At 55.4% G+C, this 25504-nt stretch overlaps 1 protein-coding gene across 1 annotated transcript in view; it reads left to right on the top strand.

Annotated features, from left to right (window-relative positions):
- Window positions 1-654: 654 nt before the first annotated feature.
- ARAP1 (ArfGAP with RhoGAP domain, ankyrin repeat and PH domain 1) overlaps window positions 655-25504 on the top strand; it is a 136586-nt gene continuing 111736 nt past the window's right edge. Inside the window, exon 1 of the mRNA XM_054015922.1 lies at window positions 655-1461. Coding sequence (XP_053871897.1) covers window positions 722-1461 — 740 coding nt within the window. The 5' untranslated portion in view covers window positions 655-721. The remainder of the gene's footprint in view (window positions 1462-25504) is intronic.

Genomic DNA, 25504 nt, shown 5'->3' with positions numbered 1-25504 from the left:
CTGATACTTAGTCTAAGGTGGGAGCTTCCTCATTTTCCAATCTGCTCTGTGGGTTCGTAGGCGACGTTCATGTTGGCGTGGGTCTTCTGGGTAAATTAATCAGCGTTATGTGGCTGACTTTGGGGCAAGCCGCTAGATTTGTTTGGCTGTCTGAAGCGAGGCTTCTAAAGCTGCACGCAGGGACCTGAACAAAGTGGCTTGATTTTCTCAGAGGTACTGACAGTCCACTGCTCCTGTTGACTTCCGTGGCATTCACGGGGGCTAAGGCGCTTGGATGCTGTGCTGATGAGGGCGGCATAAAACCCTGGATAGAATAGAACGGCCTGGTCTGAAAATCAGCTCACTTTGATCTAGACGGTATCATGAAAATATTGGTCTTAGCGTCTCCGGGGCTCAGTTTTCCCCTCTGTAAAATGGGGTAAGAATCTCGTGGGATTTAGTGGGAAGCTTTATGGAACAGCCCAAGGAAGAGTGGCAGGACCGGGCCTCTGTCCCCTCCCTGTTTGATGCTCTGATGCCTGTTCACCTACAGTGCGATGTTGCATTGGTACACGGGAGGTGGGTTGGAGGCTTGGTTCCCCTTCTGCAGGGGCTGTGATCAGCTAACACTTTGCCCAGTACATTCTTAAGAGCTCTTTGATTGTTTCCCTCTAGGCGTGGATGCCATTTTGAAGCTCACCACACGTTGGAGAAATGAACTGAGGTGGAGCTCCCCTGTCCCATGATGGAGGAAGGGGCGTCCCTGCCCGTGGCTGAATGGCTCAGAGCCCTTCACCTGGACCAGTACCTGGAGAGCTTTGAGAAGAATGACCTCTGGAAGGTGTCGGACTGCAGGAACCTGACGGATGAGGCGCTGACCCGGATCGGGATCGTGCTGCCAGGCCATCGCAAGCGCATCCTCCTTGGGCTCCAGAAGGCCTTCATGGAGAGTCCGCCAGCCACGGAGGGGCCTGTGGTAGCAGCGAGGAGGCCGGTCCCCATGAAACGCAACATTTTCCGGGTCAGTGCGGATGCCGTGACCACCCAAGCAGAGCCGGAGCTCAAAGGTGACTTGGTCACGCCAGCCAGCAGGAAGTCTCCTCTTCTCACAGAGCTGGAGAACCCTGCCGGCCTCAGCCAGGTGCCCCCACCCATCCCCCCCAGACTGGGGTGTCGCCCTCCCGTCAAGTTCTCCTCAGCGTCATCTCCTGTCTCTGCCGAACTGTCCCCCACTGTCCCCTGTCGCTCCGAACCGCCCCCCTTCACTGACTTTGCCCCTCCGCTGCCCGCTCCTCTGCCAGCTAGAGACAAGCTCTCTCTGGGGCCAGCGGTCCCTGAAGGGAAGGGGAAACCACCGCTGCCCCCTTTGCCCATGAAACGCCACCAGCTGGAGACCAAGCCCCTCTCCCTCAAGGTGCCCCCCCTGCCAAGCCGACCGCCCTTGCTGCCACCAAGGGCTTTGTCCCAGAGGACGGCCACCAGGTAAGGCGAATGGGAGAATCGGAAGGCTGATGACTGTGGAATCGGATGCAGGCCAGGGGGGTTGGGATAGGTGCCTTCACTGAGGGCCACGTCACATGGCTCTTCTCAGGTCTCCCGAGCTAATCCAGGTTAGGCTGGGTCCGTGCTTGGGCGAGGGACCTCCGAGGAAGCCCAGGGGCTGCTGAAACCATTGCTGGCCCCGTGCAGAGCTCAGTGTGCTTCTCGCCAATCTGTGAATCCCGGCTCTGGGTCACCTGGTGCAGCCGTGGGTGTGAAGTCCGGGAAGGGTCTGAGGAAGTGCCTGAGCTATGTAGATGCGTCTGCATGTCCCAAACCCGTTTTCCTAGAGACGTTGCTTAGAGCCATCAACCCAAATGTTTGTGTGTCCCCTTGAAAATGGCCGTAGTGCTAATACTGGGCATCACGCAGCTCAGCAACCTTCTCCACCTTGTGGCACTGGCTGAGGGACTCCCATCTGGAAGGATGGACAGGACGCTGGGTGCCTCGAAGCAGACAGTGCAAGGGAGAGGGAGCTCAATCGCTGGGTGTGAATAGAAAGGGGGTTGTCCTGGGACAGGGCTGGGAGGGGGGCTTTCTCTCCATAACTGCAGCACAAAGTCTTTGCCAAGCGGTGGTCACCGAAGTCCCCACGGGGAGCCCACAGAGGCCACCAGATCGGCGTGAGTTACTGCCGGGTGTGCAGTCCAGTCAGCTGTGGCGCCCTGAGCTGGTGCTGGGGAATGTTACTGTATAGCAGGCTGCCGACTACAGAGATGAGACTTGTGTGTGTGTGTGTGTGTGTGTGTGTGTGTGTTAAGTATCACAGAAATCATTGATCTCCCTCAGGAGTGGCCCTACCCATTTTGCCAAAGCAAAAATAAACCAACCACATCCGGCCAATCAGCAAAGCAAAAAACAAACAAACAAAAAAAGCAGGCCGCCAATCAGAGTGGCCAGTTACTTTTGCTCCAATCAGAATGGAGAAAAAAAAATTAAAAAGCTGAGTGGCACAGCAGTGTGGAAGTTGGGCCCAGGGTGACTGCCCCACTCGCCTGCCCGCCGCTAGAGCTGGCCCTGGTGTCTCGTGTGGATGGGTGGCACTGTGTGGTGTTGATTTCGCTTCCCACGAACAGGGTGCGTTTTCTTCTCTCTATAAACGTTATAAACTTTGTACGTCTAGTGGTTAGAGCAGGAGACTAGGACTTCTCTGGGTTTGGTTCCCAGGTCTGCCTCTGACTCAGCTGTGGGTACCTGGGCGCAGGCCACGTTTTCCAGAAGTGGCCACAGATTTTTGTGTGCCCAGCTTCGGGGACCTCCCCCCATGCCTGCTGTTCAGAGGTCCAAGAGCCCAGCCCTGCCACAGATCTGGCCCCAGTAGGTCCCAACGTGGGCACCCCAAATTTGAGGCCACTCTTGGAAGTTTGGGCAATAATTTTTGTGTCCAAATTCCTCACCTCTACCCTGGGGATAATAATCCTTCCGCACCACCCGGAGGGAGTGCCCAGGACTTTGCTTATTATTATTTATTTGTATCATCCTCATACTCGCAGCCTAGTCATGGCCCAGGACCTCGTTGTGTTCGGCGCCGCACAAACACAGAAAAAACAGTGGTCGCTGCTCCAGGGGACAGTCCTGGTCAGCGTGACAGGCTGTGGTCTCCGCACATGCAGACGTGAGGCACTATATAAAGCTCAAAGCATGGTCATTGGTAGTGGTTTAGTAGACAGAGACGTGGCCTAGTGGTCTGTACACAGGACCTTGGAGGAGGGACTCCAGAGGTACAGTCTTTCTAGGAACATGTACAGCTCCTATGACAGGAACGTCTGAGGCTGTTCTGACACTAGCTCCCTCTGTAGTTTGGAGCAAGTCTCGCAACCCGTGTGCCTCAGTTTCCCCCTCTCTGCAAGGGGGATAAAGCTCCTTCCCTCCCTAGCGGAGGATAATTGTGCAGTCCTTTGAACACGAACCAGCACTGAACGTCATCTCGTCATAGTGACTTTTCCCAGGTTTGTTCCTTCCAGGGAGATTTCCTGGGGTTTTCGGGAAGTGGCTCACGGGGGAAGCGGAGATGCGGCAGCCATGGCTGCTGGCCTTGGATAGAGTGATTGTCTCTGCCTAGCTCAGCACATGATACAGCCGAAAAGGTGTTGTCTGTTTTATTTGGTGTAATGCTGCTCTCTAGTGCTGAATTCGTGCAACTGACGCCTAAGATCTGGGGGACGAAAATGACACACTAGAACAGTTAATGAATGTTCTGCAAACATTTCCGGTTGATAGTTTTAAATCTTGTAGAGAATTGGAAAGTAAATGCAAAGGGGAGCTGCCTGCAAAATCAAGCTGATTCTTCCGGCAAGAGGAGCTGTCTGTACTCACTAACCTGCCTGAAAGGCGCTCAACTTCCCCCTATAAGTTAGCCTCAGAGAGGCATTCCGTATCTATCTAGGTAACTGTATGGTCCACATCCCCAGAGCATGCGAGTGCTGAACAGTCATTGCTAGATTGTACCCTCACGATACCCTGGTAAAGTACTACCCCTGTGGGGAACTGAGGCACAGGGCGGACTAAGTGACTTGCCTGAAGTCTCCCTAACACTCTCTCTCTCTCTCTCTCTCACAGGCAGACAGACAGACAGGCTTAGCATCAATTCTTTGGTAGCATTGATCCATGTTTTACTCTTACTTCTAGCATAAACGTCAGAGAGTCCTGAAAATGGACTTCAAATAAGGGGGCATCAACCTGAAAATGCTGAGAAACACTGTCTGGATCATGTTTCCTCACCATCAGCTTGTGTCCCAGTGCCTTTGTGAAATTAGCCACAAACAACGGGGAAACTGGCCATCATCCCACTGACCAAACGCACAAAGCAGCTCCCAGAGCACCGGTAGTGACAAGCACATAGGATGTGTAAGATTACCTCCTTCACTGTGAAATGCCACAGTGTGTATTTACTGAGCGAGGGTCTCCGGCCTGCGTTATGCAGAGAAACTGTTTTTTAAAAGTTAATTATTACTAGGAAACTAAAAAAAAAATTGTCGACAACTAAAACCCAACAGAGTAGAGATTTGTGGGGCAACAGCAGGGGGTTGAGAAGGAGAGGAGAAAATGATTGAGAGCCTGTCTGAGCCTTCAGGACAGCTCTGTCGTGACTGTGGAAATGGTGCCAGTGAGCAAAGAATTAATACAAGATATGTTAATAATTCTTATGTGCATAGTCATTGTTTGGTTCTATCTGTCTAGCTACCTTCACACACAGCCGCCTGCCTGTCTGTCATTGTAATTCTGAGCGCCTGACACATCAATAGCGATGTCCCTGGCGGACTCTGTGAAGTCTCTGGCTCTTCTCTCTGTTCGGGGTCAAGATTCTGGCTGGAGTTTTTGTTTTGATTTTTTTCCTACGCTGCGTGGGTGTGTGGGGTACATGGCAGACAGACAAGGAAGGCAGGAGGACACTTAGGGCCAAATTGTGCCATCAGTTATTCACAGGCAGCTCCCCACAGAAGGTTATGGGAGATGGGTATACGCAGCTTATAGCGAAATTTGGCCTTTATGATCAAAATTAGAGCTGGCGCAGGCAGGCACTGGCAATGAGGGCCGGGAGGGGGTGGGGGCAGCAGGTCACACTGAGGTAGAATTTCTTCCATATCTATCTTGTGGGGTCTTCTAAGTTCTTCTTTGGGTGCTTGTTCGTGTCCATTCCAATCAGGTCTGTGTGCGCTGCGTGCACAGCAGCTGGAAGACTTTTCCCCTAGCGGCATCCGTAGGGCCGGCCTGGGTGCCCCTCTGGACTCGCGCCTTCATGGTGGCCAATATTGGGCCCTGCCGACCCGTCATCCCCTCGGTTCCTTCTTACTGCCCATGATGGCTAGTTGGAACTTCCCTCGCTCTTGCTTCTGCAAGTGCCTTGAGCAGTGAGCCATTGTATTTTGTGTATAGTTAGTAGTTTTTCTCTTAAGTTAATAATAGTAGTAGGCGAAGCTTTCGTTGTGGGGGTTCCCCCCCGTTTCTCCCCCACCGCCAGGGCATACCCTGGTTGCCGGGGTTCAAACCGTGTGAAGTCTGCGGAAAGTTGATACCAAAAAGTGACGCTTCTTGTTTGAAGTGCCTTGGCGAGAGTCACCAAAAGGGCAAGTGCCACGTTTCTAAAGGGTTTTTGGCCGAGGACCCGTAAGGATCGCGAGCAGAGACTCAGGTGTATCCTCACGGAGGCAGCCATCCGCCCGCAATCCGACCCTGGGTTGGCGGAGCTCGTGCCGAGCGCCTCCTCCTCCGTGCGCAGCGTACCAGCGCTGACAGTGCGCGAGTCGGCTCCTAGAAAGGAGACTAAAGACTCCCGGCACCGACATGACACCAAACATAAGACTTCTGGTAGGCGCCGATCTGTATCCCCGGTGGCCTAGAAGAAAAAGAGGCAGGAGAGGGGGCACTCTCCCCTCCTAAGCCTAAGGAGACAGTGGCAGGGAGACCTCAGCCCACCCAGCCTACTTCGGGCCCGGCAGCTCCCAGGCGCTTGTCAACTCCTGCCCCACAAGGGGTCCAGTCGAGTCCGGCCCACTACCGTTCTCTGGACCGTCATGGCCAGGACATTCAACTCCCCTCCACTCCGAGACTTTTGAGGCAGCACGGGACCTTATTCGCCTGACAGCTCCGCCTTCTCCAGGGAGGGACGAGGCACGGGTGTTAGCCCGGCTGCCTATTCCATCAAGGGTCAAGCTGGCGATGATGTCACGCCGCTCCCCATCTCCGGCCGCCCACGGGGGCAGGGAACTGCATCAGTCCCCAGAGGCTCAGTACTGCTCTTTGGCACCACCCAGTACTGCTCCTCTGTGGTTTTCTTTTGGGAGTCCGAGGCGGAGTCCTATCGTTCGGATAGGTCCAGCAGCAGGAGGTCTAGATGTAGGTGACACCACCCACCTCCTCCGGCACCGTGGCCACCTCCATGGCAACCACCAACTCAGCGGCCCTTTTGGATGCCCTGGGCTTATCATCAGGCCCAGAGTCTGAACCCAGCATCGAGATCCAGATCGTTGTCGATCGCGTTGGCATCCGTCGCCCCTTTGCAGCAACTGGCAACGACTCCTGTACCCCCGCCTGCCGCTTTGAGCTCTGGTGCCGATGATCCCGGCACCGGCAGCCTTGGCACCATTGGCACGCCAGCCCCACGAGCACCATGACCCCCTGGGCGCCGAGGGCAGTGGCCAGGGCCGGTGTTTTCATCCTCGTCTTCCCCAGATGAGGCTGTTGTGGGCATGTCAACGGCCCCGGCCTTGGAGGAGAGTAGGGACCTGCCACAGTTGTTGCACAGGGCGGCCCAGAACCTGGGGATCCAGGCAGAGGCGGTGGTAGAGGATGCGGATCCCATGGTGGATGTCCTCGCCCCCTCTGGACCCTCATGTATTGCGCTGCCACTTATTAAAACTATAAGTGAAACCACAAAAACATGGCGGCAGACCCCGGCCTCCTTGCCCCCCACAGCAAGGAGGAATGAAAGATGCTATTTCGTCCCCTCCAAGGGATACGAGCACTTGTACGTTCACCCTCCACCTGACTCCCTGTTGGTGGATGCTGTGAACCAAAGGGAGTGCCAGGGGTTCCAGGGGCCCTCTCCTAAAAACCGGGAGGCCAAAAAGCTTGACTTATTCGGGAGGAAAGTCTACTCCACCGGTGGTTTGCAGCTCCGGATGGCAAACCAACAGGCCATCATTAGCAGATACTCCTTTAACTCCTGCGGAGCGATGGCCAAGTTTGCCGAGCTGCTGCCGCCAGACTCCTGTTCTGAATTTAAGGCCTTGGCGGAGGAAGGCAAACTCATTTCTAGGGCCTCCTTGCAGGCGGCTCTCGATGGTGCAGATGCAGCCGCCTGTACCATGCCTACAGGGGTGGCCATGAGGAGGTCCTCTTGGCTCCAGGTCTCTGGACTGCCTCACAAAGTCCAACAGACCATCCAGGACCTACCCTTTGGAGGTCAGGCGTTGTTTTCTGAAAAGACGGACAGAAGACTGCACAGTTTAAAAGACTCAAGGGCTACCCTCAAGTCCCTGAGTATACACCTCCCTGCCACACAACACAGGCCGCAACCTTCTCCGCGGTTTTACCAGGAAAATGGACAAGACGGTTCCCAGAGGAGGAACAGGAGCGGCAGGAAGAGGCTGCACCCCAGACCAAGTCTTCTGCGGGCCAGAAGCAGGCCTTTTGAAGCTGGGCACGAGGACAGCTGGCCACAGACAGGCTGATGGGCGAGCCCAAGGAGCCAGTGGAGTGTGGGGGTCAGCCTGGTGGTTGTTTCTAGTCCAGTTATATCGTGCTTCTGGCCAGAGGCTCTAGTCAGGCCAGGGGATTCGGTTGGGAGGGACAGGCTGCAGGGCAGAGCTGTAGAGCTCTTGTTTCTGGGCGCTGAGCACCAAGGACAGACGAGCTCTCTGGGGGTTCATTTTGAACCTGACCCATCTCACACTGGGTCAATGGAAGCTGGACCAGGGCACCATGCAATCGACACACGTTTTCCTCTCAACGTAGCACACTTTGCGTTTAGAAATAGACACAGGAGCTGGCGTCTGCGGCATTGTTTGTACAAATAGTGTCAAACTCCATGATACAGATCATCCGGGTTAGGCTGACCCTTGCATCCTGAACAACGCCACCCTCAGCACTTCACAAACCATGGACCTGGGCGCTTTCTGAAATGCAGCCAGCTCTGGGGAGGAGGGTGGCAGCTGATTGGCTCATAGCACCATGGCTGGGGAGAGAGAAATTTTAGCCAAGGATCAGTGGTAGCCTAGCAGTATTTTAATGGGGAGGATCGGGGTTCCAAAAATGTCCCTCTTAGCAGCAATAAACTCTGTGATTCAATAGGATTCTCTTCATTGAAACAAAAACGCTTTCTCATACTCATAACTAAAGAGGGAGGGAATCCACCCGGGCCAACAAACTTATCAAGGTGCTTGTTGAGGGGACAATGTATCGTGCGTTCCTGAAAAGAGACTGTGTGCACGTGGCTGGCGTAGCGCAGGGCTCAGGATGTGTGGGCGACTTGCAGGGTCGCAGGAATCATCCACCTTCCAAAATAATTCCAAGGACCAGCTTGTAGCAACTTGGTCCACGCCAACGTGAAGCCGTGTGCAGGGGGAACTTGGAGCCACGTGGTTCTAGCACAGAGGTGGGCAAATTACGGCCCACCAGCCACATCCGGCCCTTGTGACCCTCCTGCCCAGCCCCTAAGCTCCTGCCCCGGGAGGCTAGCCCCTGACCCCTCCCCCACACCCTCAGTTTGCTCCACCGCCAGTGCAATGCTCTGGACGGCGGGGCTGCGAGCTCCTGGGGCAGCGCCGCTGCAGAGCCCGGCCTGACCAGGTCTCTGTGCTGCGCCGTGGTGTGGCTGGCTCCAGCCGGGCGGCGCGGCTGCCTGTCCTGGCGCTCTGGGTGGTGCAGCTGTAGCGCCACCAGCCACCGGTGCTCCAGGCAGCGCGGTAAGGGGGCAGGGAGCAGGGGGCATTAGATAGAGGCAGGAGAGTTCGGGGTGGTGGTCAGTGGGCGGAGGTGTGGATAGGGGTCAGGGTGGTCAGAGGGTGGGGAACAGGGAGGTTGAATGGGGGCGGTGTCCCAGGGGAGCAGTCAGGAAGGAAAGGGGGGGTTGGATGGGGTGGCAGGGGGCATTCAGGGGCAGGGGTTCTGGGGGCAGTCAGGGAGAAGGAGTGGTTGAAGGGGGAAGGGGTCCCGGGGGGGCAGTCAGGAATGAGAGGAGGGGTTGGATGGGGTGGGGGGGCAGTCAGGGGTGGGGGTTCCGGGGGCTGTCATGGGAGAGGGAACTGGGGGATTGGATGGGGCAGGAGTCCCGGGGGGGCCGTCAGGGGGCGAGAAGCAGGAGGGGTTGGCTAGGGACTGGGGCCGGGCCACGCCTGGCTGTTTGGGGAGGCTCCGCTAACCAGCCCGCCATACAATTTTGGAAACCCAATACGGCCCTCAGGCCAAAAAGTTTGCCCGCCCCTGTTCTAGCAGGAGCCAAACGTGATGGCAGAATTTTAGCAAGGGGCTCCCTGGAGTCAGCACCTCACTGGCAAAGAAACTCTACACTAATGTTTGCACAGAGCCAATCAGAATATTGTCGATTAAGATCTCATCTGGAAAGAGCCTGACTCAGTGGACTGCACACAGCAGTGGGCACTGGAGTCGTGGGCTGTGTTCCTGGCGCTGCCACAGACTCTGTGTGTGAGCCGGGACAAGATGCTTCACCTCTCCGTGCCTCAGTTTCCCCATTGGAAAACTTTCCAGGGGCGTTGCTACCGTTGTAAAGCGCTTTGAGATCTCTGGATTAAAAAGTGCCGGGTATTATTATTTATTAACTCTAAATAACGGAAAAGGGCCCATATTTGGCAGGCTCCAGCGTGCAGGAGAAGGCGGTTGTCCAAGGGAACAGGAATAATTCAGGGTTCCAGCACTGCGCTGGGAGAGATCTACATTCAGGTTCTGTTCTGGGGGGTTTCTCTGGAGAGCGCAGGTTCTTCTATAAACGGAATAAACCCAACAACGACGGCAGCAACGTGAGGATGAAGAGCCCGATCCTGCAAGGTGCTGGGGCCCTGCTGACGTCCGTGGCCGTTGAGGATGCTCAGCCTCTCACAGGATGAGGCCCCAGGATAGCTTTAACAGTTAGGTAGGGCTTTTTCTCTGAGGTGCTTTGCAAACCAGGGCCTGATGAAATGCATCCTAGCATACTCAAGGAGCTAATAGAGGAGGTATCTGAGCCTCTAGCTATTATCTTTGGAAAATCATGGGAGACGGGAGAGATTCCAGAAGACTGGAAAAGGGCAAATATAGTGCCCATCTATAAAAAGGGAAATAAAAACAACCCAGGAAACTACAGACCAGTTAGTTTAACTTCTCTGCCAGGGAAGATAATAGAGCAAGTAATTAAGGAAATCATCTGCAGACACTTGGAAGGTGGTAAGGTGATAGAGAATAGCCAGCATGGATTTGTGAAGAACAAATCATGTCAAACCAAACTGATAGCTTTCTTTGATAGGATAACGAGCCTTGTGGATAAGGGAGAAGCTGTGGATGTGGTATACCTAGACTTTAGTAAGGCATTTGATACGGTCTCGCATGATATTCTTATCGATAAACTAGGCAAATACAATTTAGATGGGGCTACTATAAGGTGGGTGCATAACTGGCTGGATAACCATACTCAGAGCGTTGTTATTAATGGTTCCCAATCCTGCTGGAAAGGCATAACGAGTGGGGTTCTGCAGGGGTCTGTTTTGGGACCGGCTCTTTTCAATATCTTCATTAACGACTTAGATATTGGCATAGAAAGTACGCTCATTAAGTTTGCGGATGATACCAAACTGGGAGGGATTGCAACTGCTTTGGAGGACAGGGTCATAATTCAAAATGAGCTGGACAAATTGGAGAAATGGTCTGAGTTAAACAGGATGAAGTTTAACAAAAACAAATGCAAAGTGCTCCACTTAGGAAGGAAAAATCAGTTTCACACATACAGAATGGGAAGAGACTGTCTAGGAAGGAGTACGGCAGAAAGGGATCTAGGGGTTATAGTGGACCACAAGCTAAATATGAGTCAACAGTGTGATGCTAAGTTTCAGAGTAACAGCCGTGTTAGTCTGTATCCGCAAAAAGAAGAACAGGAGTACTTGTGGCACCTTAGAGACTAACAAATACTCCTGTTCTTCTTTTAGTGTGATGCTGTTGCAAAAAAAGCAAACATGATTCTTGGATGTATTAACAGGTGTGTTGTGAGCAAGACACGAGAAGTCATTCTTCCGCTCTACTCTGCGCTGGTTAGGCCTCAGCTGGAATATTGTGTCCAGTTCTGGGCACCGCATTTCAAGAAAGATGTGGAGAAATTGGAGAGGGTCCAGAGAAGAGCAACAAGAATGATTAAAGGTCTTGAGAACATGACCTATGAAGGAAGGCTGAAAGAATTGGGTTTGTTTAGTTTGGAAAAGAGAAGACTGAGAGGGGACATGATAGCAGTTTTCAGGTATCTAAAAGGGTGTCATAAGGAGGAGGGAGAAAACTTGTTCACCTTAGCCTCTAAGGATAGAACAAGAAGCAATGGGTTTAAACTGCAGCAAGGGAGGTCTAGGTTGGACATTAGGAAAAAGTTCCTAACTGTCAGGGTGGTTAAACACTGGAACAAATTGCCTAGGGAGGTTGTGGAATCTCCATCTCTGGAGATATTTAAGAGTAGGTTAGATAATTGTCTATCAGGGATGGTCTAGACAGAATTTGGTCCTGCCATGCAGGCAGGGGACTGGACTCGATGACCTCTCGAGGTCTCTTCCAGTCCTAGAAAATCTATGAATCTATGAACATCAATTAATCCTCATCATGCCCCGGGAGGCAGGTAAGTCATGTCTATCTGTTTTGGGGACTGTTTTACCCCCTTTGTTGCATTTGCAAATAGCATGTGTATGTGTGATATTCATAGAACCATAGAATATCGGGGTCGGAAGGGACCTCAGGAGGTCATCTAGTCCAACCCCCTGCTCAAAGCAGGACCAATCAACAACTAAATCAAATATTGAATGTACACAGGCACTGAGACAGAACTGGCCATAGCTTAGACATCTAGGGGCTCATTCCTCACTCCAGCGACTACACGTGCTTCCAAAACTGATGTAATACAGCAGTGACCAAGCCCCTGGATACATCTCCAAATAAGGGGAGAGCCCCGATCTTCCTGCAGGGGCTGAGTGCATTCCGGTGATCTGGGTGTTACTTTCTCCGGGTACCTTATTTCCTATTGTAGCCAGCGATATTCATGTGATTCACATGCTCCGAATCATCATCCCAGCCCTGTGCCCCAAACACACAGAGAGACAGAGGGCTCGAGTCTCTTCTGCCCTTGCCCTGTTCATTGTTGTGCAAGTTGGACTGAGCTAGACCCTTTTTTGCAGAGATGTAGATGACTGCCCAGGGCAGCAAGGGAGTGGAGAGTCAGACCCCCCAGTAGGTGGTGCTGTTCCCTTGATGTCACTAACAAGGTGATGTCCCAGAATGGTGGTGTGCAGCTGGAGGGTCCATCTTTTGGAGGAGAGGTGGAATCGAAGGGCTGGCCCACATGTGGTTATTAAAGATCCTATGAAACTCTGAACGGCAGCAAGGAACTCCACCCTAGTGTCCTGCAAAATCCCTAATCTGATAGCTACATTCTGCCTACATCAGCTCCCCCTGTGGCTGCGAGGGACAAGGTATTCTTCTTCACTTCCTGTCCCAAACCATTTGTATTGGGTCTGCGTGGTGCTAAATAAAGGGTCTGAAAATTCCACCCGGCCCCTCGTCCGTCGGACACGTTCTCTGGAGGGCGAGGGACCCAAATGATTGAATTCTGCAGAATCGAAGGTTTTGTTTACGACCGAAAAGGAAGTTTCGAACCTCAGGCTCACGGGGACAGTGAAGGACTGAACGGATGCGCTCTTGTCTTTCAGCACCTGCAGGCAAACCGCTCCGCTGTCTCGGCTGCTGTTCATAGGTGTCCCAAGCTATGAATGAAACTAAGCCGCCTCTCCCTGCCGCTTTTCACCCACAGCAGTGAAAGTAGCAGGGATCATGCCGGTTTTATAGCATCCCAGGCAGGGCGTGAGGACAACCCCTGCCCTTTGAGTTATCCACAAGAAACGAAGCTGTGGGCTATAGTTACTCCGTTACTCAGTACCTCTGGATTTCCCAGTGCCCCCTGTACCTGTCCTTCAGCTCGGCCTGGGACTGGCTGTGTTTGTGTGCCATTGTACAGTGTGGAAAAATAAATACCAATAAGATAGATGGCCCTTTAAATTCAGGCGGGGGGACTAGGTAATGTAAATCTTGGTCTGTTGTGCTTCTTGGCAGCCATGGTAACCTCCCTTTATGCAGTGTGGTTGGTGGTAAGCAGCCAGCAGCGCACAGTGCAAGGTCTGGGAGGTGTCACTTTTTGGGGGTGAGAGGAGGAAGTATTAGCCCCAGTGAATTCTGGGTGGCGTTTTTTTTTTTCTTGCTTTGGTGGGCCTGCTCTTTCAGGAAGTATTGTGCAGCTCAGACAGAAGGTCAGCCCGGAGAAAGAGAGCGAGGCCGTGGGGGGGTGTGTGTGTGTGTGCGCGCCGGAGGACTTTCTGGACAGCCAGTGCCTTGTGTGAAGTTTGCAGCGGGAGTGTGAGTGGGGGCAGGTTTCTTGCAGAGTCTCCAGCTGGAAGTATAAAAGCCCGTTGTGTTGTGCTTTCCCGGCTGTATCCCAGAGACAGGGATGAGAATCTCATCACTGCCTTCCCAGGTGAGGACTCGGGTTTGAATTTTGATTGATGAAATGCGGGGTTTGTAAAATTAGCAGCTAAGAGACGGGCTGATGGGGGTGGGGGAGGTGCATTCTGTGTTTCAACAAGCTTTCTTTCCATTTCCTTATCCACATAGTAGTTTCTCTCTCTCTCCTTCTCTCTCACTTTCTCTTCATCTTTCTATCAGTTTTGCTGATATTATCTAAAGTTATTTTAAATCCTTAGTGGCTGAATAATAGTAAAAGGGTTGGGGAAAAGTATCTGTGGAAGCGTTAATCTACATAAGAACCTACGAACAGCCATTCTGGGTCAGACCGATGGCCCATCTCGCCCAGTATCCTGTCTCTGACAGTGGCCAGTGCTAGATGCTTCAGAGGGAATGAACAGAACAGGGCGATTTTCGAGTGATCCATCCCCTGTCGTCCACTCCCATCGTCTGGCATCCAGAGGTTTAGGGACATGCAGAGCCCGGGGTTGCGTCCCTGACCATCTTAACTAATAGCCATTGATGGACCAATCCTCTATGAATTTCTCTAATTCCATTTTGAACCCACTTATGCTTTTGGTGACGATACTACATTCTACTACAGGGGTCGGCAACCTTTCAGAAGTGCTGTGCCGAGTCTTCATTTATTCACTCTGATTTAAGGTTTCACGTGCCAGTCATACATTTTAATGTTTTTAGAAGGTCTCGTTCTAGAAGTCTATAATATATAACTAAACTATTGTTGTATGTAAAGTAAATAAGGTTTTTAAAATGTTTAAGAAGCTTCCCTTCCAACCCTGATATTCTATGATTCTATGCTTCATTTCAAATTAAATTAAAAGGCAGAGCCCCCTGGACCGGTGGGCAGGACCCGGGCAGTGTGAGTGCCACTGAAAATCAGCTCACGTGTCGCCTTTGGCACATGTGCCATAGGTTGCCTACCCCTGATCTATTACAATGTACTGGTTAGAATTTGACCCCAACAACAATGTCACTTTGAAGCAACTGGTCACTATCAGGGGCAGGAGACTGAGCTAGATGGAGCACTGGGCTGATCCTGTGATGCTGCGTTCCAGTATTGCTGCCTCCTGGGGAAATGATAGATTACCGATTGCTTTTAGGTTGCACTGATATCAGGCATGTTCATTGCTTGTTGTGTGTCCGTGGTGTCCTTGCTCCTGGCTGGGGACAGAGAGAGCGGAATTGCTAGGTAGGGCCCCTCTGGGTATGACTTACCATCCTGTAAAGGAATTGGATAACTTCAAAGGTTCCCATCTGTGGAAAGGAATTGATTACATTCCACAAGTCATTGGTTTCCATGTGTCTCGCCACCCAATCACCTTAGATAGCAACAGGGCCTGGTTCTGAGCTGCCATTCAGATCTTTCACTGGCCGGAGAGAACCTCGGCAGGGGGACCGGCAGCACCCATCCCATTGCTCTGGGCTTCCTTTGCCACAGATGCGTTTGGTTGTTTTAAGCAGCAGTTCTCAAACTGTTGGTCGGGACCCCAAAGTGGCTTAGATACTGGGGTCTGGGGATGAAGCCCGAGTACCACTGCCGAGGGCCGAAGCCAAAGCCCGAGGGCTTCAGCCCTGAGTGGCGGGGCTCGGGTTACAGGCCCCTTGCCTGGGGCTGAAGCCCTTGCGCTTCAGCTTTGGCCCCCCTGGTCTGGAGTGGTGGGGGTCGGGCTTTGGCCCTCCTGGGGTCGTGTAGTAATTTTTGTTGTCAGAAGGGGGTCGCGGTGCAGTGAAGTCAGTGTTTCTGGGTTCTTTCCAAGCCGCCCGGTCAGACTTCTCATGCCATTATCTTCTCTCCTAGCCCGGAGGGAGGCCCGGGGCTGTAAGAAGTGGGTTGACAGGATTCTTGCTCTGAGCAGGGAGGCAGATGTGCGAGAACAAAGGGAGCCCTGTTCGGGGCTACAGAGCCAGCCAGGCCATGTCTGGGGCCTTTCTGCGCTGGTGCTCTCTCCGCTGCGTTGCCATCGTGGTGCGCTGCTTTCCTGTCCTTGGCTCGATCTGCTTCTTGCGGCGTCTGCTGGAGGTGAGCTGACCTGTAACGTTCTCAGTGGTTTCATCTGGTGGCGAAAAGGGGAAGAGGACAAGGATCTGTTCTCCAGGAATTTGCTCAGTCCAGTTACAAATGACTCCAGCTGCCGATACTGGCTGGTAACATGTGCCAGTGGCAATGGCCGCGCCTGGGCGCTGCGATGGTGGGTGCTTTGGAAATGCATGATTGCGAAGGGCCAAACCTCCAGCCTGTGCCGAGGGCAGTAGCCTGGGTGACTCTGTGTCTGCTCCTACCTTGGGGCCCCGCTGCCACCTGTGCAGGGAGCCCCGAGGAGCTGTGCTCTGCCACCCTGACTGGGTGCATTCCTCTACACTTCCCCATGCCCAGTTCCCCCACGCCACAGGGGCTCTGTCTGTCTCCAACAGGCTGAATGTGCATTCCATAGTCAAACTGAATGTGGGAAGGCAGCCAGCAGCTACTTCCCTTTATCAGCTCCATCCCGAGCACAGGACCCTGTGTGTCTCGCCAGAAACAGCCCAGGCCTTGGCAGAGGACAGGTTTTCAGTCCTCCCGCCGACAGCGATGGGCTGCGTAGACTTGTCCCTATCAGGGTGTGACCGAGCGGCAGGAAGCCGGCTTGTTGTCCGGGATTTGCGTCTGATGATCAATGGAGGGATTTTAATGGCAGTGTGGACAGACACCTGTACTTTACAAAGGCAGTAGCCCAGCTGTAGAGTAACGGCCCAGTCCAGTGGTGGGGCTGGGCCCTGGGCTGGATTCTGATCTCACACCAGTGGAAAACAGGAGTGTGTGAGATCAGAGTCAGGCCCATTATGTGTTTAGAACAAGGACTCCTGGGACCTATTCCCAGCTGTATCACAAACTGACTCTGACCTCAGGCCAGTCACTTAACCCTGTGTCGCCCTCTTTCCCCCGTCTGTAAAATGGGCTTGCTGTTACCTCGCCTTAGTACAGTAACTCCTCACTGAACATCGTCCCGGTTAACGGTGTTTCGTTGTCACGTTGCTGATCAATTAGGGAACATGCTCGTTTAAAGCTGCGCAATGCTCCCTTATAACATTGTTTGGCAGCCGCCTGCTTTGTCCACTGCTTGCAGGACGAGCGGCCCACTGGAGGTAGCTGGTGGGGGCTTGGAACCAGGGTGGACCGGCAGCCCCCCATCAGCTCCCCTAAGTTCCCTGTGCTGCAGTCGCCCAGCAGGCTACCAATTGCCAGCAGTTCAGCTGTCCCTCCCCCCCCACTGCCGTGTGCTGCTCCTGCCCTCTGCCTTGGAGCTGCTCTGGGATCCGCCTGCGTGCTGTGCGGGGGGTAATGTCAGGGTGTCCCCCTCCTCCCACTCCTGCCCCCTGTTCCTGTACCCCATCTCCACAGAGCAGTGTGGAGTTGGGTCCCGAGGCCCTGAATTTGCTCAGGGCTCAGGACTGAGGGAGCTTGCTGGCAGCAGCTGCTGTCTCAACTTGCTGATCTACTTAAAAAGGCAATGTACTTAGAGTGGGGTCAGCACACTTAAATGGGCAATGCACATCTCTCTCTCTCACACACACACATGGTGTGTGTCTCTGTCTCTTCCTCTGTGTGTGTGTGTGTGTCTCTCTCTCTCTCTCTCACTCTCACACACACACACACACGGTGTGTGTCTCTGTCTCTCTCTGTTATGCTGTGTCTCCTCCCTCCATTCGTGCTGCCTTGTAGAGTGTGAGACTACATTAACAATGTGTTAACCCTTGAGGGCTCAGCCGAGTGCCAGTTCATCATTTAGCAGTAAGGCATTCCTTGGGAAATATCCCACCTTCTGACTCCACCACCTCAACCAAGCTTCACAATCATCATTGCTGTGGACAGTATTAAATTGTTTGTTTAAAACTTATGCGCTGTGTGTGTGTGTATCATATAGTCTTTTGTCTGGCAAAATTTCCCTGGAACCTAACCCCCCCCCCCATTTACATTAATTCTTATGGGGAAATTGGATTCGCTTAAAATCGTTTCGCTTAAAGCAGCATTTTTCAGTAACAGAACTACAATGTTAAGCGAGGAGTTACTGTGTAGTGCCCTTGCAGTTAGGAATGAATTAACATCTTGGGAGGCAGGTGGTTATTATTACACCCTTCGTACAGCTGAGGAAGCAGAGAGGAGAGGACTTGCCCAAGGTCAGACCGGGAGCTTGTGGAAGAGCCGCAGACAGGACATCGGATTCTCAGCCCACTGCAGACAGTATCATAGAATATCAGGATTGGAAGGGACCTCAGGAGGTCATCCAGTCCAACTCCCTGCTCAAAGCAGGACCAATCCCCAGACAGATTTTTGCCCCAGATCCCTAAATGGCCCCCTCAAGGATTAAACTCATAACCCTGGGTTTAGCAGGCCAATGCTCAAACTACTGAGCTATCTCTCCTTTCTAATGGGAGAGAGAAGGTGGTTGTAGGAGACTTAATGAATCTGATGTCTGTGAAGTGCTTTGGAAGGAAGATGCTGTAGAAACACAAAGGGGTATTTATTATTAATAGGCATTGGGCAGGAGTTGAGCTCCCATAGAGCCGGTTGTATTGGACCCTGCCTCATTGCGTGTCTCTGGTCTCCTAAGTCTACATGCAGGGGTGGCGAGTTGTATGGGCCCCTGGTGCCCGGGCTCGAGCAAATTCAGGGCCTCGGGGCCCAACTCCACCAATGTTCGGGGCCGGGTCTCTCCCTCGGCTCCACCCGCCGCCCCCGCGTGCCTCCCCTGGAGCATCCCCCGGCCACATCCGCCGCCCCCGCGTGCCTCCCACGGAGCGTCCCCCGGCCCCGCCCGTCGCCCCCACGTGCCTCCACCAGAGCGTCCCCCGGCCTCGCCTGCTACCCCCGTGTGCCTCCCCCAGCCCTGCGTGCCTCCCCCGGAGCATCCCCCGGCCCCGCCCGCTGCCCCCGTGTGCCTCCCCCGGAGTGTCCACCGGCCTCACCTGTCGCCCCTGCGTGTCTCTCCCGGACCGTCCCCCGGCCCTGCCTGCCCCCCCGCGTGCCTCCCTTGAGCGTCCGTCCCTCACCTGCGCCCTGGGCAACGAGCGGCTGCCCCCGCTGCTCCACGCTGCATTCCCTTGCCAGCCACTGCTGGCTGAGGGAGCGACGCCGGCGGCAGGCTGACTGCTGCGCCTGTGGGGGGAGGAGGCGCAGTGGCATGGAAGCCCCCCCCTCGCCCCCTGGCAGGCGACTCCAAGTGGGCTTATCCTGTCTGGACCTCCTGAGCAGCAGCCTGGGGCTTGGGTGAGTGTCATGCCAGGGGGGAGGGGGCGGAGACGGGGGCCCCTCCCGTGGAGCTCACTGCTGCCGGCACGGAGAGGGCTGGGCGGAGTCCTCCTCTCTGGTCCCAACCCCGGGGCAGCCTGCCTGCTGCATCCCAAAGTTTGAACTCCTCATCCCAGGGCCTGCACTCCCAGCCAGAGCCCGCCCCCCCCCTCACCCCCCAACCCTCTGCCCCAGCCCTGAGCCCCCTCCTGCACCGGGAACCCCTCAGCCCCGGCCCCATTCTTTGCTTAGGAGTTGGCATTTCTCTCCTTTGTTCTTTATATGTGGTCCTTAGGGGTGCTTTGCTGTGAGTGCTAGACTGTCTGACTTGCAGGCCGTGTCTACACTGGGCTATTTTACACCAACATAACTGCATTTGTGCAGGCCCCTAGCGTAGACAATCCATGCCCAGTTAACCATGACTTGTGCTGGCACAGTTTATCTCAGTGTGAAACCCGAGTGTGGACAAGCCTTTAGTAAGATGACAACTCCACTTTATCTAAAATAGTTTTATAAAAACAAACCCTTAAGACCCACAGAAAAATGTTCCCCCGGTTATTCTTTTAAATTCCATTGAAAACACTGGTTTCACAGCAAGGACAAATTTCCATCAAGTGTTTGCAACCCGAACATCACAGCACTGAGAACTTGGAAGCACCTTAATTGATTTTCATTCTCCAAGGTAAGAGATGTGCAGACTGTGAGAGAGTCATAAATAGGTACAGAAACACTTGTTGACAATATCTGGCTTTCAGGCTGGCCATGTCCCCAATAATAGAGTTTTGCCTTTACCTCCCTGTGCACATTAATGAAGATTTACCCTTTTAGATTCCTTTCATCTTGGTTACTAGGCTGAAATATCTGTATAATAGTTAAAATGACAAATCCAGTTAAATCAGTGTACATCCCCAGTAGTAATGCTCTGCACAGCCATGCCAATAATCCAGTTCGGCCTGCTCTCCAGCCTGGGAGAGGAAAGGAATGGCTTATCCCCAGTCCCACCCCAGAGCCCACACTCTCAGCCAGAGCCCTCACCCCCCACACCCCAACCCGCTGCCCCAGCCTTGAGCCCCCTCCTGCACTGTGAACCCCTCATCCCGGCCCCACCCCGCAGCCTGAGCCCCTCCCATGCCCCAAACCCCTCATCCCCAGCCCCACCCCAGAGCCCACACCTCCAGCCAGAGCCCTCACCACCCACACCCCAACCTGCTACCCCAGCCCTGAGCCCCCTCCTGCATCGTGAACCCCCCAGCCCCACCCCGCAGCCCTCACCCCCACACCCCAAACCCCTCATCCCTGGCCCCACCCAGAGCCTACACCCCCCAGCCAGAGCCCTCACCCCCCCGCACCCCAACCCTCTGCCCAAGACCCTCCCACACCCCAAACCCCTCATCCCAGCCCCAACCCAGAGCCCTCAGTTCCCCGCACCCCAACCCTCTGCCCTGGCCCTGAGCCCCCTCCTGCACCGTGAACCCCTCATCTAGGGTTACCATACGTCCAGATTTTCCCGGACATGTCCGGCTTTTGGGGGCTCAAATTCCCGTCCGGGGGGAAATCCCCAAAAGCCGGGCATGTCCGGGAAAATCGGGAGGGCTCTGGGGCCTCTTTGTCTGGGGCCGGGGCCGGTGCGGGGCCGCGGGCATGGTGCTGGGCTGGGCGCGGTGCCGGGCTGGGTGCGGTGCCGGGCCAGGGTCCGGGCCGGGAGCCGGGGGGTCGGGCCGGGCCCGCGGGGTCGGGGAGCCGGGCCGGGGTCGGGGGGCCGGGAGCCGGGCCGGGGAGCCGGGAGCCGGGGAGCCGGGCCAGGCTCGGGGAGCCGGGAGCCGGGCCGGGGAGCCGGGCCAGGGTCGGGGAGCCGGGAGCCGGGCCGGGAGCCGAGCCAGGGTCGGGGAGCCGGGCCGGGCCCGCGGGGCCGGGAGCTGGGGGGTTTGCCGGGCCGCCGGGGATGGTCGGCCGGGGCCGGCACCCCAGGGCCCGAGCCAACCCAGGCTGGAGCCGCCGGGGAGCCAGCCTGGGTCGCGCCTCCTCCCCCCACAGCCCCCCTTACCTGCTACAGGCTTCCCGCGACTCAAATGTTCGCGGGAAGCAGGGGAGGGGGCGGAGACTTTGGGAGGGGGCGGAGTTGGGGCGGGGGGCGTGGGCGGGGCTGGGGGCGGGGCCGGGGCCCCAGGGAGTGTCCTCCATTTGGAGGCACAAAATATGGTAACCCTACCTCATCCCCGGCTCCACCCCACAGCCCGAGCCCCCGCACCCCAACCCTCTGCCCGAGCCCCTCCCACACCCCAAACCCCTCACTCCCAGCCCCACCCCAGAGCCTTCACCCCCCAGCCAGAGCCCTCATCCCCCAATACCCCAACCCACTGCCCCAGCCCTGAGCCCCCTCCTGCACCGTGAACCCATCATCACCAGCCCCACCACGCAGCCCTCACCTCCTCACCCGAACCCTCTGCCCTACCCTGGGCCCCCTCCCACCCTCCAAACCCCTCAGCCCCACCCCATTAATTTTGTGTAATAATCAACAATGGCTAAATTCTTAATAAAGTTACCCAGAGGAAAAGAACAAAAGAGTAATTGATCAAGTGAGGGCCTGAGTTCGACACCCAGTTGGCAAACTGAAGTTATACAAAAGAAAGATGCGCAAATCTAAAAGATAAGACAGGGAGTTTTCATCGGTCTTGGCTATCAAGATTTACGTGATTGGAGTACAATAGTGAATTGGAGCTTTTTGCTTTTGAGGGGTATTGTCCAACAGTGCTGGCTTGTTTCCGTATTCAAAAGAGTATTAGTAAAGTTGATATTCTTAGTTAAATATATTTTTCCTTCAATAGTGATATTGTGCAATAGAGGGAAACTTAAACGCTTACTGTTTCCCATCCATTTTTACATTATTTTAAAAAATATATATCAGCTTACAAGGCAGGTGTGTGTGTGTGTGTTTGTGTGTGGGGGGGAGAGACTTGGACCCATTCTGGGCACCCCCAAAAATTATATTCAAGCTTTCATTCTCCTCTCTAACCCCCAGCTCTCCGATAGGAGCAGCTTTCCGTTCTCTGTGAAGCAGAAAGTGTCTGGTCTATGAGGTTTTTTGGCTGCAGCATCACCATTAAATCAGCCTCCGGAAGGTCTAGTGAGCTGGCTGCCTGATGTTTTTTTTCACCCTCGCGGTGAGGATGGGCCAGGAGATCTTGTGTCCGGGCTTGTAAATGTTCATGATGATTTGGCAAGGCTGCGTACCAGGGCAGCCATGGGGTGATGGTCTCTCTCAGTGCTGCCCCTAGAAATCCACTCTGCTTACACATGAGAAGATGTGTTTTCCAGCTTGTCAGTGTCGTAGAATCCTGCCTCTTGGGCTCTCAAGCTGGGTAATTCCTGTCTCATGCCTCACAACCGGGAATAGACACCCCGTGTTTGGGATTTCACTGCTGCCGATCCAGGGAGAACAGAATCCCGTTTGCTTTCTTGTGTCTCTGTCGGCTCTGCAGAGCGAAGGGGACCGGCCACTCAGTTGTGCCTGTGCAGATGTGAGTCAAGGGGCTCAGGGGGGACCGAGGTAAGAAGGGGCAGTTTCTACAGTCACTTCTCTGACAATACCCACACTTTCTAGGCCTGCACTGGTGGTTGCAAATGCTTTGTCTCTGCTCTGTGGTCTGTAGAGAGGAAGTCCATGTGGCTCACTCCCTGGACTCCATTGCCCCGCAGGCTGCAGCTGACGAGCTGCAGTCCCTCCTCTGTGTTAGCAGGAGCCAGACATCTTCACAGTGATTCTTATTGACTTATGGCTTTACTGCTCTGCAAAGCGAACCAATGGAAGGGAGATGGTGGTAAGGGTGGTCCGGATCCTGAGCGACTCAGCGTTTGCTCAGTCCTTACTCGGGCCCAGCTCCCACTTCACTGGTGTAAGGTCGGCGTAAACAGGCTCTAGCCCTGGGAGAAGAGATGATTCTTGCACGGTGCCCTGAAGGCCTGGGTGTTTGGTCTGTTTTGGATCAAAGGCGAGGAGCCCCTCCCGGGGAAGGCCCAGCCCGCCCAAGGAGGATCCGGCGAAAACAGTGTGGCTGGGCCTGGGGGAAGGAGGTCTCTGAGCAGGCAGGTCCCAGGCCCTTGAGAGTGGGACAAGTACATCCCTGGTGTACATACATCTGTTGAAGTCAGCTGAGTTACACCAGAGCTGGATTTGGCCTCCTGCCTCTGGGTCAGAGAGCACTGTGCGCTGCCTCTCAAATTCACCCCCATCAGTAGTGTTGCACCCACTTCTACCAGGGGTGGATTTGGCCCTGGCACCATTTGTTTAGGGCTTGATCCTTGGGTCACCTGGTGCCTTGCTCGCCAATAGCCCCTCTGGACTCAGTGGGATGACTGGTGGACATGGCACCACAAGGGGGGGGAGCACGCAAAAGGGCAAAGCCCGATCCCCCGCTCCAGGCACAGTTGTAAAATGGGGCCCCTGGGCTTGTGGGGCTGCTGCTCCTGCCTTAGAGGCCGTGCCCAGCCGGTGGGTCTCCTGCCCCTGCCCATAGAGCAGAGGTTCTCAATCAGGGGTCCTGGGCCCCCTGGCGTGTGGCGTGGGGCCCCAGGCAATTCCCCTGCTTGCTACCCCCAATGCCGTGGTTCTCAAACGTTTGTAGTGGTGACCCCTTTCACACAGCTAGCCTCTGAGTGCGACCCCCCCCTCTTATAAATGAAAAACACTTTTTATATATTTAACACCATTATAAATGCTGGAGGCAAAGCGGGGTTTGGGGTGGAGGCTGACAGCTCGCGACCCCCCCATGTAATAACCTTGTGACCCCCCGAGGGATCCCCACCCCCAGTTTGAGAACCCCGCCTCTAACATCAACCCTGGCTTTTAGATGCAGAAAACCAGCTGTTGTGGCACAGGTGGGCCCTGGAGACTTTATAGCATGTTGCGGGGGCTTCCGAAAGAAAAGGGTGAGAACCCCTGACCTAGAGGGCAGCAGCAATGGAGGAGCTCAGGCTCCTACTGCTGCCGGCTGCCGGGGGGGCGCTGCCTCTGTGGGGCTCCCCACTCTCTGCCTGTAGGGGAGGGGGGGATGCCATGGAGCTGGCTCTGGGGGTGCCGTGGGGGAGGGGGATGCCGAGGAGCTGGCTCTGGGGGTGCCGTGGGGGAGGGGGATGCCGAGGAGCTGGCTCTGGGGGTGCCGTGGGGGAGGGGGATGCCATGGAGCTGGCTCTGGGGGTGCCGTGGGGGAGGGGGATGCCGAGGAGCTGGCTCTGGGGGTGCCGTGGGGGGAGGGGGAGGCCGAGGAGCTGGCTCTGGGGGTGCCGTGGGGGGAGGGGGAGGCCGAGGAGCTGGCTCTGGGGGTGCCGTGGGGGGAGGGGGAGGCCGAGGAGCTGGCTCTGGGGGTGCCGCGGGGGAGGGGGAGGCCGAGGAGCTGGCTCTGGGGGTGCCGCGGGGGATGGGGGTTGCCGTGGAGCTGGCTCTGGGGGTGCCGCGGGGGATGGGGGTTGCCGTGGAGCTGGCTCTGGGGGTGCCGCGGGGGATGGGGTTGCCGTGGAGCTGGCTCTGGGGGTGCCGCGGGGGATGGGGTTGCCGTGGAGCTGGCTCTGGGGGTGCCGTGGGGGAGGGGGGTTGCCGTGGAGCTGGCTCTGGGGGTGCCGTGGGGGAGGGGGGGTTGCCGTGGAGCTGGCTCTGGGGGTGCCGTGGGGGAGGGGGGTTGCCGTGGAGCTGGCTCTGGGGGTGCCGTGGGGGAGGGGGATTGCCGAGGAGCTGGCTCTGGGGGTGCCGTGGGGGAGAGGGTTGCCGTGGAGCTGGCTCTGGGGGTGCCGTGGGGGAGGGGGGTTGCCGTGGAGCTGGCTCTGGGGGTGCCGTGGGGGAGAGGGTTGCCGTGGAGCTGGCTCTGGGGGTGCCGTGGGGGAGGGGGGTTGCCGTGGAGCTGGCTCTGGGGGTGCTGGTTCTGAGGAGGAGGCATCGTGGTGGTACCCTGGGGAACGGTGTTGTCGCTGCCAGGTGTTTTTTACTATGTTGCCTGCGCAGGCCCCACCCAGGAGTCTGATCTGCCCCCTCCATCTCCTTGTAGCATCCAGTCTGTCTGCTTCTCTTTTTGCAGTGCCTGGGTGCATCGCACCACCCTTCCCCCTTCCGTCTGTATGCAAGCGTCTCTGCGCCTGGCTGTGTGCTTGTATGCCCCATTAGCAAGGACTTCCTCTCTGCATCCCCAAGTTCGCTGAGCTGAGGCTGATAGCAATACCAGTGTGTCCCCCCCAGCACACTTCACCTCCTGTGAACCTAACCAGACTTCAACGTCAGCTTTCGGAAGCCGAAATGTCGGCGCCCTGATGTCAAAGCATGATTCTGCAGAGCTGACCTTTGCCCTTCTGCTGTGGTTTGCAGACACCTACCTCCCAGTTCTGACCCCCTCCTTCCCCTGGGGCTTGCCGTTGAGCAGCCCACAAAGAAGATGCTTTATCTCACGCTTGTGGTCAGCTACTCCCATCAGCTGCTGAAGGCTGGGGTTCAGCAACAAGGAGACTGCATTTCAACAGCTG

Source organism: Malaclemys terrapin, chromosome 1 (assembly GCF_027887155.1).
Source record: "Malaclemys terrapin pileata isolate rMalTer1 chromosome 1, rMalTer1.hap1, whole genome shotgun sequence".
Classification (NCBI taxonomy): domain Eukaryota; kingdom Metazoa; phylum Chordata; order Testudines; family Emydidae; genus Malaclemys; species Malaclemys terrapin.
Note: the sequence above shows the minus strand (reverse complement) of the source record. Positions and strands in the feature narration are given on the sequence as shown.